This window comes from Canis lupus, chromosome 14 (genome assembly GCF_048164855.1).
Source record: "Canis lupus baileyi chromosome 14, mCanLup2.hap1, whole genome shotgun sequence".
Lineage (NCBI taxonomy): Eukaryota > Metazoa > Chordata > Mammalia > Carnivora > Canidae > Canis > Canis lupus.
Window position 1 is genome coordinate 3032376 of NC_132851.1, and position 12414 is coordinate 3044789.

The 12414-nt window shown below is 33.0% G+C and overlaps 1 protein-coding gene across 22 annotated transcripts in view; it reads left to right on the forward strand.

The window, feature by feature from the left end:
- The window catches only part of VPS13B (vacuolar protein sorting 13 homolog B), a 733948-nt gene that overhangs the window by 94599 nt on the left and 626935 nt on the right, over nucleotides 1-12414 (forward strand). For all 22 annotated transcript variants that reach the window (XR_012006520.1, XR_012006521.1, XM_072773981.1 and 19 more), the window contains one exon: nucleotides 6543-6667. Coding sequence is in view for 20 of the 22 variants with exons in the window: in XM_072773981.1 (XP_072630082.1) it covers nucleotides 6543-6667 (125 nt within the window). In the remaining 2 variants the exon portion in view is untranslated. The remainder of the gene's footprint in view (nucleotides 1-6542; nucleotides 6668-12414) is intronic.

Sequence of the window (12414 nt, forward strand, 5' to 3'; positions counted from 1 at the left end):
TTGCATATGGAGGTATACACAACTGGAGATCTCTATATGCTCACATGGATAACTTTCTAAAATGTAATTTTTGGTAGGAATACCAAGATGCACAATGGTGTGTGTGTGTGTGTGTGTGTGTGTGTGTGTGTGTGTGTATGATGTGTATATATATATGTGATATTTATGTAAATAAAAAAATCAAAATAATGCTGAAGATTGTTCACACATTTGAAAGGGTCTGTGAAGGTATAAGAATGCGTATAATAGGGGATCCCTGGGTGGCGCAGCGGTTTGGTGCCTGCCTTTGGCCCAGGGCGCGATCCTGGAGACCCGGGATCGAATCCCACGTCGGGCTCCCGGTGCATGGAGCCTGCTTCTCCCTCTGCCTGTGTCTCTGCCCCTCTCTCTCTCTCTCTCTCTGTGTGACTGTCATAAATAAATAAAAATTAAAAAAAAAAAAAAAAGAATGCGTATAATATATCCCAAATTCTTGAAAGTAGGTGTAAGTAGTTTAAGGGTGGTGTGGGGTGCCTGTAGGACTAGTAGGAGTGTCATATGTTTTTTTTTTTTTTTTTAAAGATTTTATTTATTTATTCATGAGAGACACAGAGATGCAGACAGAGAGAGGCAGAGACACAGGCAGAGGGAGAAGCAGGCTCCATGCAGGGAGCCTGACGTGGGACTCATTCCCGGGCCTCCAGCATCACGCTCTGGGCTGAAGGTGGTGCTAAACCACTGAGCCACCCGGGCTGCCCAGGAGTGTCATGGTTTTAAAGTAGACTTTAAGTATGCTTTAAGGTTTTTAAATTTTTTAAATAATGACTATTGATACGACTTATGTGACATAAATTCACCTTTTTAAAAGAATAGAAGTTGAGATTTTTAGGGTTTTCAGAATTAATGCACATGTCACCACTATCAAATTTCAGAACATTTTCATGAATCCCTATTAGCATTCATTCCCCATTGACTCCCCACCTCCTACCCCTTGTAACTACCAACCTATTTTCTTTTTCTATGTATTTCCTTATTCTGGACACTTCATATAAATGAAATCATATAACATAGGATCTTTTGTGACTGGCTTCTTTCACTTTGCCTAATGTTTTTAAGGTTCATTCAAATTGTAGCATGTATCAGGATTTTATTCCTTTTTATGGCTGAATAATCTATTATATGAATAAACTGTATTTTGTTTATCCATTTATCTGTTGATGGGCATTTGTGTTTCAAAATGGGCATTTTTGGGGCACGTGGGTGGCTCGGTTGAGCTTCTGACTCTTGGTTTGGGATCAGATGATAGTCTCAGGGTCGTAGGATCAAGCCCCACCCTGGTCTCTGTGCTCAGCAGGGAGTCTGCTTGGGTTTCTGTCTCTCCCTCTTCCTCTCCCCCCTGCTAGCATGCATGTGTGCTTGCTCTCGCTCTCTTAAATACATAAATCTTTTTTTAAAAATGGGCAGTTTTGGCTGTTAATAATGTAGCTATGAACTTTCATGTATAGATTTTTGTGTGATCACAGGTTTTCATTTCCTTTGGGTGTATACCTAGGTGTGGAGTTGTCTGGTCAAATGGTAACTCTCTATATTTATTTATTTTTAAGATTTTTATTTATTTATTCATGAGAAACACAGAGAGAGAGAGAGGCAGAGACACAGGCAGAGGGAGAAACAGGCTCCATGCAGGGAGCCTGATGTAGGACTCGATCCCGGGACCCCAGGGTTACGCCCTGGGCTGAAGGCAGGCGCTAAACCACTGAGCCACCCAGGGATCCCCCTAACTCTATATTTAACATTTTTAGGAATTACCAAACTTTTCCCCCAAAGGGATTATTAAATTGTTTCCTGTTCTACTACCATTGAATTTTTTATTTCTTCACATCTTCACTAATATTTGTTATTGTCTGTCTTTTTGATTTTAGTCATCTCAGTGGTTGTAAAGGGATATCTTATTCTGATTTTGATACATATTTCCATAATGACTAATGATATTGAATCTTTTTTTCATGTGCTTATTTGCCATTTGTATGTATCTTTGGAGAAATACCTATTCCAATCTTTTGCCCATTTTTGAATTATGTGTCCTTCTATTGTTGAATTGTAAGCATTCCTGAGGTATTCTGAAGGATTTTATTTCTTTAAAAGTGTAGGTGACAGAATGACAATATTCATATTTTTAAAATTCTGGGCAACAATAAAAAATTATTTTCTCAATTGTTTGTGGAAAAAGTCCAGAGAAAATATTTGATTTCTCTCCATAAGAAAGGTACATATTATCAGTTTCACTCTCTAGTTTCTTTTTGTTTCTGTGGATACATGAATCAAAACTAGATTTAGAGAGTTAAAGAATGAGTAGGCAGTGAAAAAAAAATGTAGCATTCTCCAGGCTTCTTTCAAGATACTTGCTGATTAAAGGTGAGAAATGGAGTTTTGCTGTTGGTTAGAAGTGAGATGGTGGTGAGAAAATTTGCTTTTTCTTTAAGAATAAGTGGAGAATCAAGCATGCTTTTTTGGAGAGGGGAAGAAGAAAATGGTGGGAGGAAGCAAGGCAGAGTGAAATTGTGAGCTAATAGATGAGCTAAGTCAAATGAAGCATCATATTGCTGTTTTAGCAATATGAAATTTGAAGAAGTCCTTTATCCTTTTTGGACTTCATTTTTCCCGTATGAAATGAAATGATTTATTTTCTCTAAGCAGTTTTAGCTCTGAAGCTTCTAATTTTTAATCCCCTAGATCTGATTCTGTCTTTTTGTCCTCAAGTCTTTTCTTTCCCAAAATGTTCATTATTCTGCAGAATTCTCATTATAATTATTCTTTCTTTAGTTTTTGCATATTCTGATGTATTACTGTCTATAGATTACTTTTTAAAAAATTGTTTTTACTTTGTTTTTATAAAATAAACTTGGCATTTTTCAGTCCCGAAAAATAATTTTTCGGTGTACAGTTTAGGGAGAGTAACTACACTCATAATTGTGGGACTGTCATTAATATCCAACTCCAGAATCTTCTCATCAACCCAAACTGAAATTGTTAAACAATAATTCCAAATCCTCTTTCCTCTGTTCGTGGATACATTCTTCACTCTGTCTCTGAATTTGACTACTTTAAGTACCTCAGATTAGTGGAATCACATAGTATATTCCATTTAGCTGTTGTATCTCATTAAGATACTGTTTCTAAGATTTATCCATGTCATAGCATATTTTAAAGCTGGCTTATAGTTTGAGTCTGATTAATACTATATCATATGTATATGCCACATTTTAAAAAAATTTTATTTATTCATGAGAGACACACAGAGAGAGGCAGAGACACAGACAGAAGGAGAAGCAAGCTCCCTGCAGGGAGCCCAATGCCGAACTTCATCCCGGGACACCAGGATTATGTCCTGAGCCGAAGGAGTTGCTCAACAACTGAGCCACCCAGGCATCCCAACATTTTATTAATCCATTCTTTCATTGATGAACACTTGAGTTGTTTCCACATTTCAGCTAATATGTATGGTATAAACGTGGTGTGTGAATACCTATTAACTTCACTGATTTATTTTCTATATATAGCTTGAAATGGAATGTTGAATAATGTAATTTTATGTTTATTTTTTCAGACACAGCATATACTTTTGCACAGAAGCTGTAGTATATTTTAATTTTTTTAAATTAAAAAAACTTTTTTTTTTCAGTTAGTTCCCATACAGTGTAATAATAGTTTCAGGTGTACACTATAGTGATTCAGTACCCAATACTCATCACAGCGGGTGCACTCCTTAATCATCACCTATTCCCCCATCCATCTCTCCTCTGATAACCATCAGTGTGTTCTTTATAGTTAAGAGTCTTTTTTCTTGGTTTGCCTCTCTTTTTCCCTTTACTCATTTATTTCTTCCACATAGGAATGAAATCATATGGTATTTGTCTTTCTCTGACCAACTTGTTTTGCTTAGCAAATACCCTCTAGGTCCATCCATGTTGTTGCAGATGGCAAGAGTTCATTTTTAATGGCTGAGTAATATTCCTGTGTGTGTGTGTGTGTATACACAACCACATCTTTATCCATTCATCAGTGGATTGGATGTTCCATAATTTGGCATTGTAGGAAATGCTGCTGTATAAACATCAGGGTGCATATATCCCTTTGAATTAGCATTTTTGTACTTTTGGGGTAAATATCTAGTAGTGCAATTGCTGGATTTTAGGGTAGTTCTATTTTTAACTTTTTGAGAAATCTCTATACTGTTTTCCACAGTGGCTACACCAGGTTCCATTTGCACCAACAGTGCACAAGGGTTCCACTTTTTCTGCATCCTTGCCAGCACCTGTTGTTTCTTGTGTTCTTGATTTTAGCCATTCTGATAGGTGTGAGGTGATACCTCATTGTAGTTTTGATTTGTATTTCCCTGATGAGCGATGTTGAGCATCTTTCCATGTGTCGGTCATCTGTATGTTTTATTTTTGGAAAAATATGTATTCATGTCTTCTTCCCATTTTTAAATTGGGTTTTTAATTTTTTGGGTATAGAGTTATGCCAGTTTTTTACATATTTTATTCTGTTTCTGAATATATGTAATATCCTTGGTGAAAGCAACCTCAACTCATACTGTGTTGGTTTTCCTTTTTCTAGATAAAGTATTTGTAATCTTGGTCAAGGGCTGTTGATAAATTAGTAGGTTATATAAGTATTTTAAATCTATGTATCTCATTACTGTAATTTAAAGGAGAGTTGGAATTGATTATTTTGAAATAATTATTTTTGATGTGGTAGATAGGTACACTTTTCATTATAATTTATATTTGTCTGAGTGTTCCCATAGAAGCATCTCTCTCTGGACAGCGTGTAAATTTAGTAAGTTTAAAAAACATAGAATAAAGTTTCCCCAGAGTTCTTTGCAGTTCTGCAAACATCCAGCAGGGATCTCCTCTACACCCAGTTTCCATCTGAGTGCACTGAATAATAGTGTCTGTGATTATACTGTTGGGGCACTTCATAGAGTATTAGAAAGTGGCTTGAGAGAATTTTTAGTTGAACACAGATAATCTAATAGGATAAAATGTTATCCTTATTCATACTCTAGAAATATTTGGAGGTTGGGCATTGCTTTAAAAATGTTTTATATTAAGTGATATTAATTGTAAGTGTTGGAATCCTTTCAATGGATCTTTTAGAGGAAATAGGAAATTCTGAAATTGCACAGTGTCTGGAAATTCTTGGTATATGGTGTTGCTCAGAAAAAGTCTTCAAAGAGAATGTATGTGAATAACTTAATTTTTAAGATTGATCATTTAAATACTAGAATAATTTTTTTCCATCTCAATTCTATAATTTCTTACCACCAGGTTGAAACAGTACTTATTGGATAGTAGGTGTATCATTTTCATTTTTCATTTTCTTTGATAGTAATTCGGTAGGTAGGCCCTTTGAAATGCAGTTTTCTTTAAAAATATGTAATTCTAACTAATATCTCGTTTCCAAAATAATTATTTTGTTCACTTGGAACTGACTTAAGAGCAAATTCTTTGACATTGTCAGTTTATAGGGACATAATACGTTTTTGATACCATTTGGAACGGTTTAATACTTTTTAAAGAAATGAGTCATTAGTTTATAAGTTCATTAAATGAAAGTATTTGTTTTGGAAATTAGTTACTGAAAAATCTTAAACATCTTTCACTGTAGAACTTATCAGTTAATATAAATCCTAGAGATAGGAAAGTCAGTGCTTTATGAACCAAAGGAATAAAAAATAATAAAAGTAAGTATTAGGCTTAATCTACTTCTGTATGTTGTTGGAAAACAGTAACTCTCTTTTGCATCCCTGTGTTTTACTGTTTCCTGTTTTAGATGTTTATCTTTTACCTTATTGGAAATAATTGGAGCAGAAATAATAAGTTTAGTGTTTTATATAAAGTTTGATGTTATATTGATTCTTCCTATTAAAGCAAATATACTCTTCTGGAATTTCAGGGAATGCTTATAAAATTTCTTTAGTGTGATCTGCTCGTTTTAAGTACAAACATATGAAGAGTAATTTATGTCATGTACCACGTTTCTGGGGATTAAAAACCTCAGCCCTACAATTTTCACAGAAGAAAGGGAAAAGATGTAATATTTTAGGACACGTTTGGATATTCTTTTTGTGTGTGCATAGTGTAAGTTGAAGGCAAAATACATTTTATGATTGTTTTTGTTGTAATTAATGCTCTTTTAGCCATAACATTATATTAATGGTAATTTATTAAAGTTAATTTTTACAATGTGCACAATTCAGGCGGTTTATATTAATAGCAAGTGTGTGCATATTAGCAGACAATAAAACACATAATGTGAAACTTAAAGTTAGTAAGAAGCAATGATTTTTCAGGGATGTGAAAGAATTACTATATATTTAAATCTTTTAATTTGGGCTTAATGTTAAGTTGAATAAAAGAAAACAATATTTGGGAAGTGGAAAAAGACATTGGAACATATTTAGTGTGCAGCTGTTGTAGAGCAAATTGAAACTGACGTATTTCATCCTGTGCTTATTAAAACTTTGTGAACATTTGGATCTTTTCTTTTTGTTTCAGATATTTGGTTTCCAGGCAGGATTAACATCTTTGGATTGTAGGGGATTTTACTGCTTACCTGTACCGATTATTCCCTCTTTCAGCACTGCTCTTTATGGTAAACTTCTGAAACTACCCACATGCTGGTAAGGATTATGTTAAAATGTGGTTTATGGTAATTTTCATTTATCATGTAGGGGAAAAATCTCAATTGTGTCTGTCTTATGCACGTGTGTCACTTTTATACAGAACCTTAGAAGAATATCTGAAGATGTACTGACTTTTACTGAGACACTAACCTTTCTTTAATGCTTGATACTAGGTCCTAGTATCTTTTGTGGTAGTGTTAAGTGTTGGTGGGTATTAACTATTAATCCATGTTGGAACTACAGTAAATTGGTGCTGCTTCATACTATACTAGGAACTGCAAAGGCAAATATTTTTTCCTTTTTGAGAGACAGGATGCAAAGATTTTAAAAAGTTGCAAATTAATATCAAGGCCTAAGTATTTATCACCCAAATAACAATTTCATGTATATTCCTAGCCACTAAGAAAAGCATACCCATGACATAGATTTAGAGTATTTGATAATGTCTGTAGTTGCTGCATTTGGAAGAAACTGATTTTAGCCTCCTTCTTTTCATTTGGTTTGGGTTACTTTATTTAGAGATCCTATTTCTTTAGATTGAAAGAGGCTTATAGAAAGAAAGCCAGTAGTTTACCAGTCATAACTTTTCATTGTTTTTTTCTTTGTAGTTGAAAGCATTTTTTAATGTTAAAAACAAAACTGAAGATGTGAAATAAAGTTTAAACACATGAAATTATATTCTAGTGAGATATTTCTACATTTTAAAATTAGGTCATTTTTACTATTTAGAATATGTGTTTGCTTTCCCAACCTGATTTAATAAGCTTATTTTTACAGGATGTATTTTCTGTTAGTTATTTATGAAAAGCAACAGAAGTTCTAGAAAATATTCTTTAAAGTACTTCATTTGTTAAAAATATATTTCTATAACAGTATATAACTCTTAAAATGAAATTTGTAAATTAAATGCTCACATCTTCAAAAAATTTGTCTTTTGATCCAGAAAATTAAAAAAAATATAAAAGTTGTAGTTAAGTAAGTCTTGAAATCAGTTCTTGTATAAAATGAAACCATTATTAAAAAATCATTGTTAATTTCTCTTGGTAAGTTTGATTTTGTCCTTAGTTATCCATATTCCACACATGTCATTTATTATGTTTTATAGAGATTCACTTTTTAACTTTTTATTTGTATATACACAGCATGTTGCATTTGAGCCAAGTTTTATATTCTGATCTGTTAAGAAATACTATGGGATATGTCCCAGTGGTATATCAGTATCAACTTTAATGAATGTTTGTGAGCACTGTTATCTCAGTTATGTGCTGATTTATTTATCATTCATAACATTGAGATTTTTAGAAAAACAGTGCAATTTACTATAGCAAATACTTAGCTTTTTAAAAAAATAAGAAGCCAAAATTTTCAAAATGAATTATAGCTTTTATATGAAAAAAATTGAATATTTAAATAGTCAAGGCTTAGTTTAAGGATGTATAGGGCTAACTCTACATATTGCCAAGTGCGATTTAACTTTATGGGCAGCCCGGGTGACTCAGCGCCACCTTCACCCCAGGGCATGATCCCGGAGGCCCGGGATCCAGTTCCACATCAGGCTCCCTGCATGGAGCCTGGTTCTCCCTCTGCCTGTGTCTCTGCCTCTCTCTCTGTCTCATGAATAAATGAATAAAATCTTAAAAAAAAATAAGTCTGCTAACATATGAAAGTAAATATTCCCTTTAAATACTAAAAACATGAGATCATACAAAGCTTGTATTCGGATGTGACTTGCCTTTTTGTATTTAAGATCACTTCTGTATTATTTGAGTGATATTTTTCTATGCTTTATGTGAGTATATTGCTTTTTAATAGTTTCTTTACATTATTTTCCTTAATAGACTGTAAACTATAATTTGTTCTTAGCAACTCTAAATTGAAAGTAATACATATAAGACTTACTAAATTGAGATGTATCTTAGTTAACTGAAATGAATAAGATACCAGATAAAATTCATCATAAAGGGCTTATTCAAACAAAATCATATGAGAACTGAGAATTTTATTTAATTCATGTAGTGAGCGAAGATTATTTTAGTAAGGCACCCTAATTGTGTAACTAAATGTCAGCTCTGTTCCCAGTATGGTATATCCCTTCCTCAAATCATACAAGCGGTTTCATTTGGATTTTTAAAAATCAAATTCCAGTTTCTTAAAGCACATGTATGATGCTATTTATATCTATATCTGTATTTTTTCAATAATGAGAAGAACATATTTACTATAGATTGTAGCTTTTGAAACATATACCACATTGAAAAACCTTTTAGTTGGTATATTTGAGTTAGCAATGGAAATCTATATTTTATGTAAAATAATAAAATATTTAATACTTGTTTAAAAATGTCTAAATTGATACTAATTATATATATGAAATTTCAAACTAACATTTTAATCAGGTTTGCTAATTTAAAAAATACGTGGCTTAAGTAACATTGAAAAAAATTTATTTTTCTCACATTTGAATGTTCATGTTAATCTATTTTAGCTTCAGTGAGCAAGCTAACGCTAAACTCCAGTTTCTTGGGATTTATTTTTTTCAAAATATTTTGGTCATATTTTATTTTTCAATCAGTATTACATACTTTCCAAACAAAAAATATAAACATTTCAATAAATTTTTTCTTCATTGCTTTACATCAGATTAACTTAATTCTTTTAGTCTCTTGGAACAGGACTGAAATATGTAGTTTATAGTGGGAAAGACACAATGACAATAATTTTTAATGACATAGATCTTGAGTAATTCAAATTTTAATTTTCCTCTCTTTTTAGTAAGGGGATATTTAAAAATGGGCAATGAAGTGTTGGTTAAAGGGCAATAAAGTATAACTTTGTTATCACTAATAGAAATAAACCTTGGTTTTCTGTAGATATTTTTAAAATTTCTACAGTGGTAGTGCTTTTAGGCTTTTAGATACATTTTTGGAGTTAACATTTTTTTTTTCAGGATAGAGAAACTATAATAAATATGCCCACTCTATTTCTAAACTTTTTAATTGAAATATTACTGTTTTATAGAAAAATGTATGTATTATGGTATTTCATAAGTGTATTGGCCCTTTGGCAACCTGCAGAAAGATTAAGAAACAGAATCATATTAGCATCTCAGAATCCTGTCTTACTTACCCTCCTGCAAGGTTAATTATTATCCTCATTTCTATTAATAATGATTACTTTTGTCTGTCCTTGGACTTAAATAGAGTCATCCAACATATTCTCCTTTTTGGCTGACTTCTGTCACTCAAAATAATGTTTGTGACATTCATTCATAAGGTAGAATGTAGTTTTTAGATTGTTTGCTTTTGTCACTATACCTCAAATCATACAAGTTTATGTATTATATTACATAAACTGACCATTTGTACATCCTTGATCTGCAATTTTAATTGAAAAATAAGTACCTAAAGTATGTGTTAATTTATTTTTTATTTCTTTGCCGCTTTTCCTTAAGAAGCTTCAATTCTATTAGCGGAGAGTAGATATCATTCATAAATATTTTTGATTTCCTGTGTTTTGACAGGCAATGTGCTACATATTGGTATTGGGGAAAGAATACAGTAGAATGCAGTGAGGGTAAGAGATATCCCCTGAGCATGAAAACTTAATCTAGTGGGAGAGGACATAGGCATATAAGAAAACAATTGTCTTTAAATGGCAAAATTGAGTCTTAAATAAAATGTCCTAATAGTTTATAGAAAGTAGAAAATTTCCCTTGAACATCATGGTTGGCTTCTGAGAAGTGACAGTACAAGTGGGTTTTACTGCTTGAATTGGGTAGATATCCAGACATGAGCAGGTTGGTTGGGGTGTGAAAGCTTTTAGGGGGTAATATTGTCTCAACAAAGTCAAGGTTGCTCTCTTGGATCTGTGAATGGATACTGTGGGAGAGGAATTTGGAAGGCTACTTTTGAGCCTAGACTTGTATATGATTAAGGATGTCTGAGCTTTTTAATATGAACACTTAAAAAAAATTTAAACCAGTTAATCAAATGTTTATTAACCCAGTTTCTTCCTCATCAGGCTTGTAAAACTGCAATTATAGTCTCAAATTCAGTTTCTTCCATAACTGAAGGTTCAAAAATGTAATCTCATTTATATGGAGAGAAATGCAGCATACTTTGGAAATTCAGAGAAAAATTACTTTGGCTCAGAAAGTCATGAAGAACATGAACATGGTAACTTGTAAGCAGGTTATTAAAGAATGCATAGGATTTGAAGGAAAATACTCTTTAATGCGGTATTAGGTACATAAGCTTAACAAACTTTTCATAATAATCCTATGAGCTAAGATGATATTCTCTTATAAAACTATAAAACTCAGGGAGGTTATTTAAATTATCCAAAGTCACACAGTGGATGGGCAAGGATTTTCATAGAAGGTTATCTGATTCCAAAGTCTTCAATCCCTTTCTTACCTGAAGGACTGAAGATGTACATTATCTTCTGTTAATCATCTTCAAAGGCTCAGTGTGCTTTTTGCCTTGTAGTAAAAGTGGATTTCCATGTATTTAGAGGGTAGTTGAGATAGTACAGCTAATAAATTTGAACTCTCCTAGTATACATTCAACAGAATATGGATACTGTGATGATCTCATAGAATTGTAGATAACAGGGTTGGGTGGAATCATAGGCATTTTCTCACTTACTAAGTCTATGACATAGCTTTGATTTATAGTTGTCTATCCATGGGTTGAATATTTTATTCAGAGGGACTTCACTACTTTGTCAGGTAGCCAGATTCCTTGTTGGGCAGCTCTAGAGTTCTTTCTTTTATTGAAAAGAAAGTCTGCTTTCATGTTTTTTCTCTTCCTTAATTATTGCTTATATATGTCATGAGTCATTTCTATAGTCATAGGAATGTGGGAAAACACATTTATTTATAAGATTGAGGGATCCCTCTAAGTACCCATTCCTTATTTAGTACGGTAGCAGGCGAGTTGGTTTCGATTAATGAAGTTATTGAGCAGTTCATTTGTTTGAGGAAGATGTTTGTGGAATCCGTGTTTGAATTTAGTGCTAATAAGGAAAGAGGATTTGGTGATAGTGGATTCATGATAATTGACATGGTGTCTAAAGAAGAAGTGAGCAGATACTGATTCTTTTGCCTCCCTGAAATGGAAACTGAAGCAGCCATTCTCTTGTGCTAGCTCAGGATAACACTAGAGTAAACACTTTTAACTTTAATGGAAACTAGGCTCTTCAAGCCTAAAAACAAAATGCCAATAATATTTATCAGCAAACATAGAGAATAAATAACCTACCCCACAGGACTCTCAAAATGATGTGTCTTTAACTGCCCCATCTTTTATAATATCTCAGTTTGAGAACATAGAGTTGGGTATTTTTAATGACCCTGTAGATAGAGCTTTTTATTTTCCTTTTTTCCAGAACTGTGATTATTTTCATGTGTCTGCTTTTGTGATAAACATTTTCTTTAACAGATTGTCTTAAAACTGGTAAGACTTGACTGGGAGGCTAATTCTCCACTTGAGTGGCAGCAGGCTGATTGTCAGCTTTGGTTTGTGCATTTGCAATGTGCTTTCATGGAATGTTTTGAACTGAAAAGAAACGCTTTCATCATATATTATTTTCTCATTTCAAAGATGAAAAAGCTGAGTCCCAGAGAGTTCAGATTACTTAACCTAAGAGTACACTGTTAATATCAGTGCCTCAATTTGATCATCGTTTTCTTTTTTTTCTTCATTTTTTTGATTCAAGGCTCTTTCAGCTGTACCATATTGCTT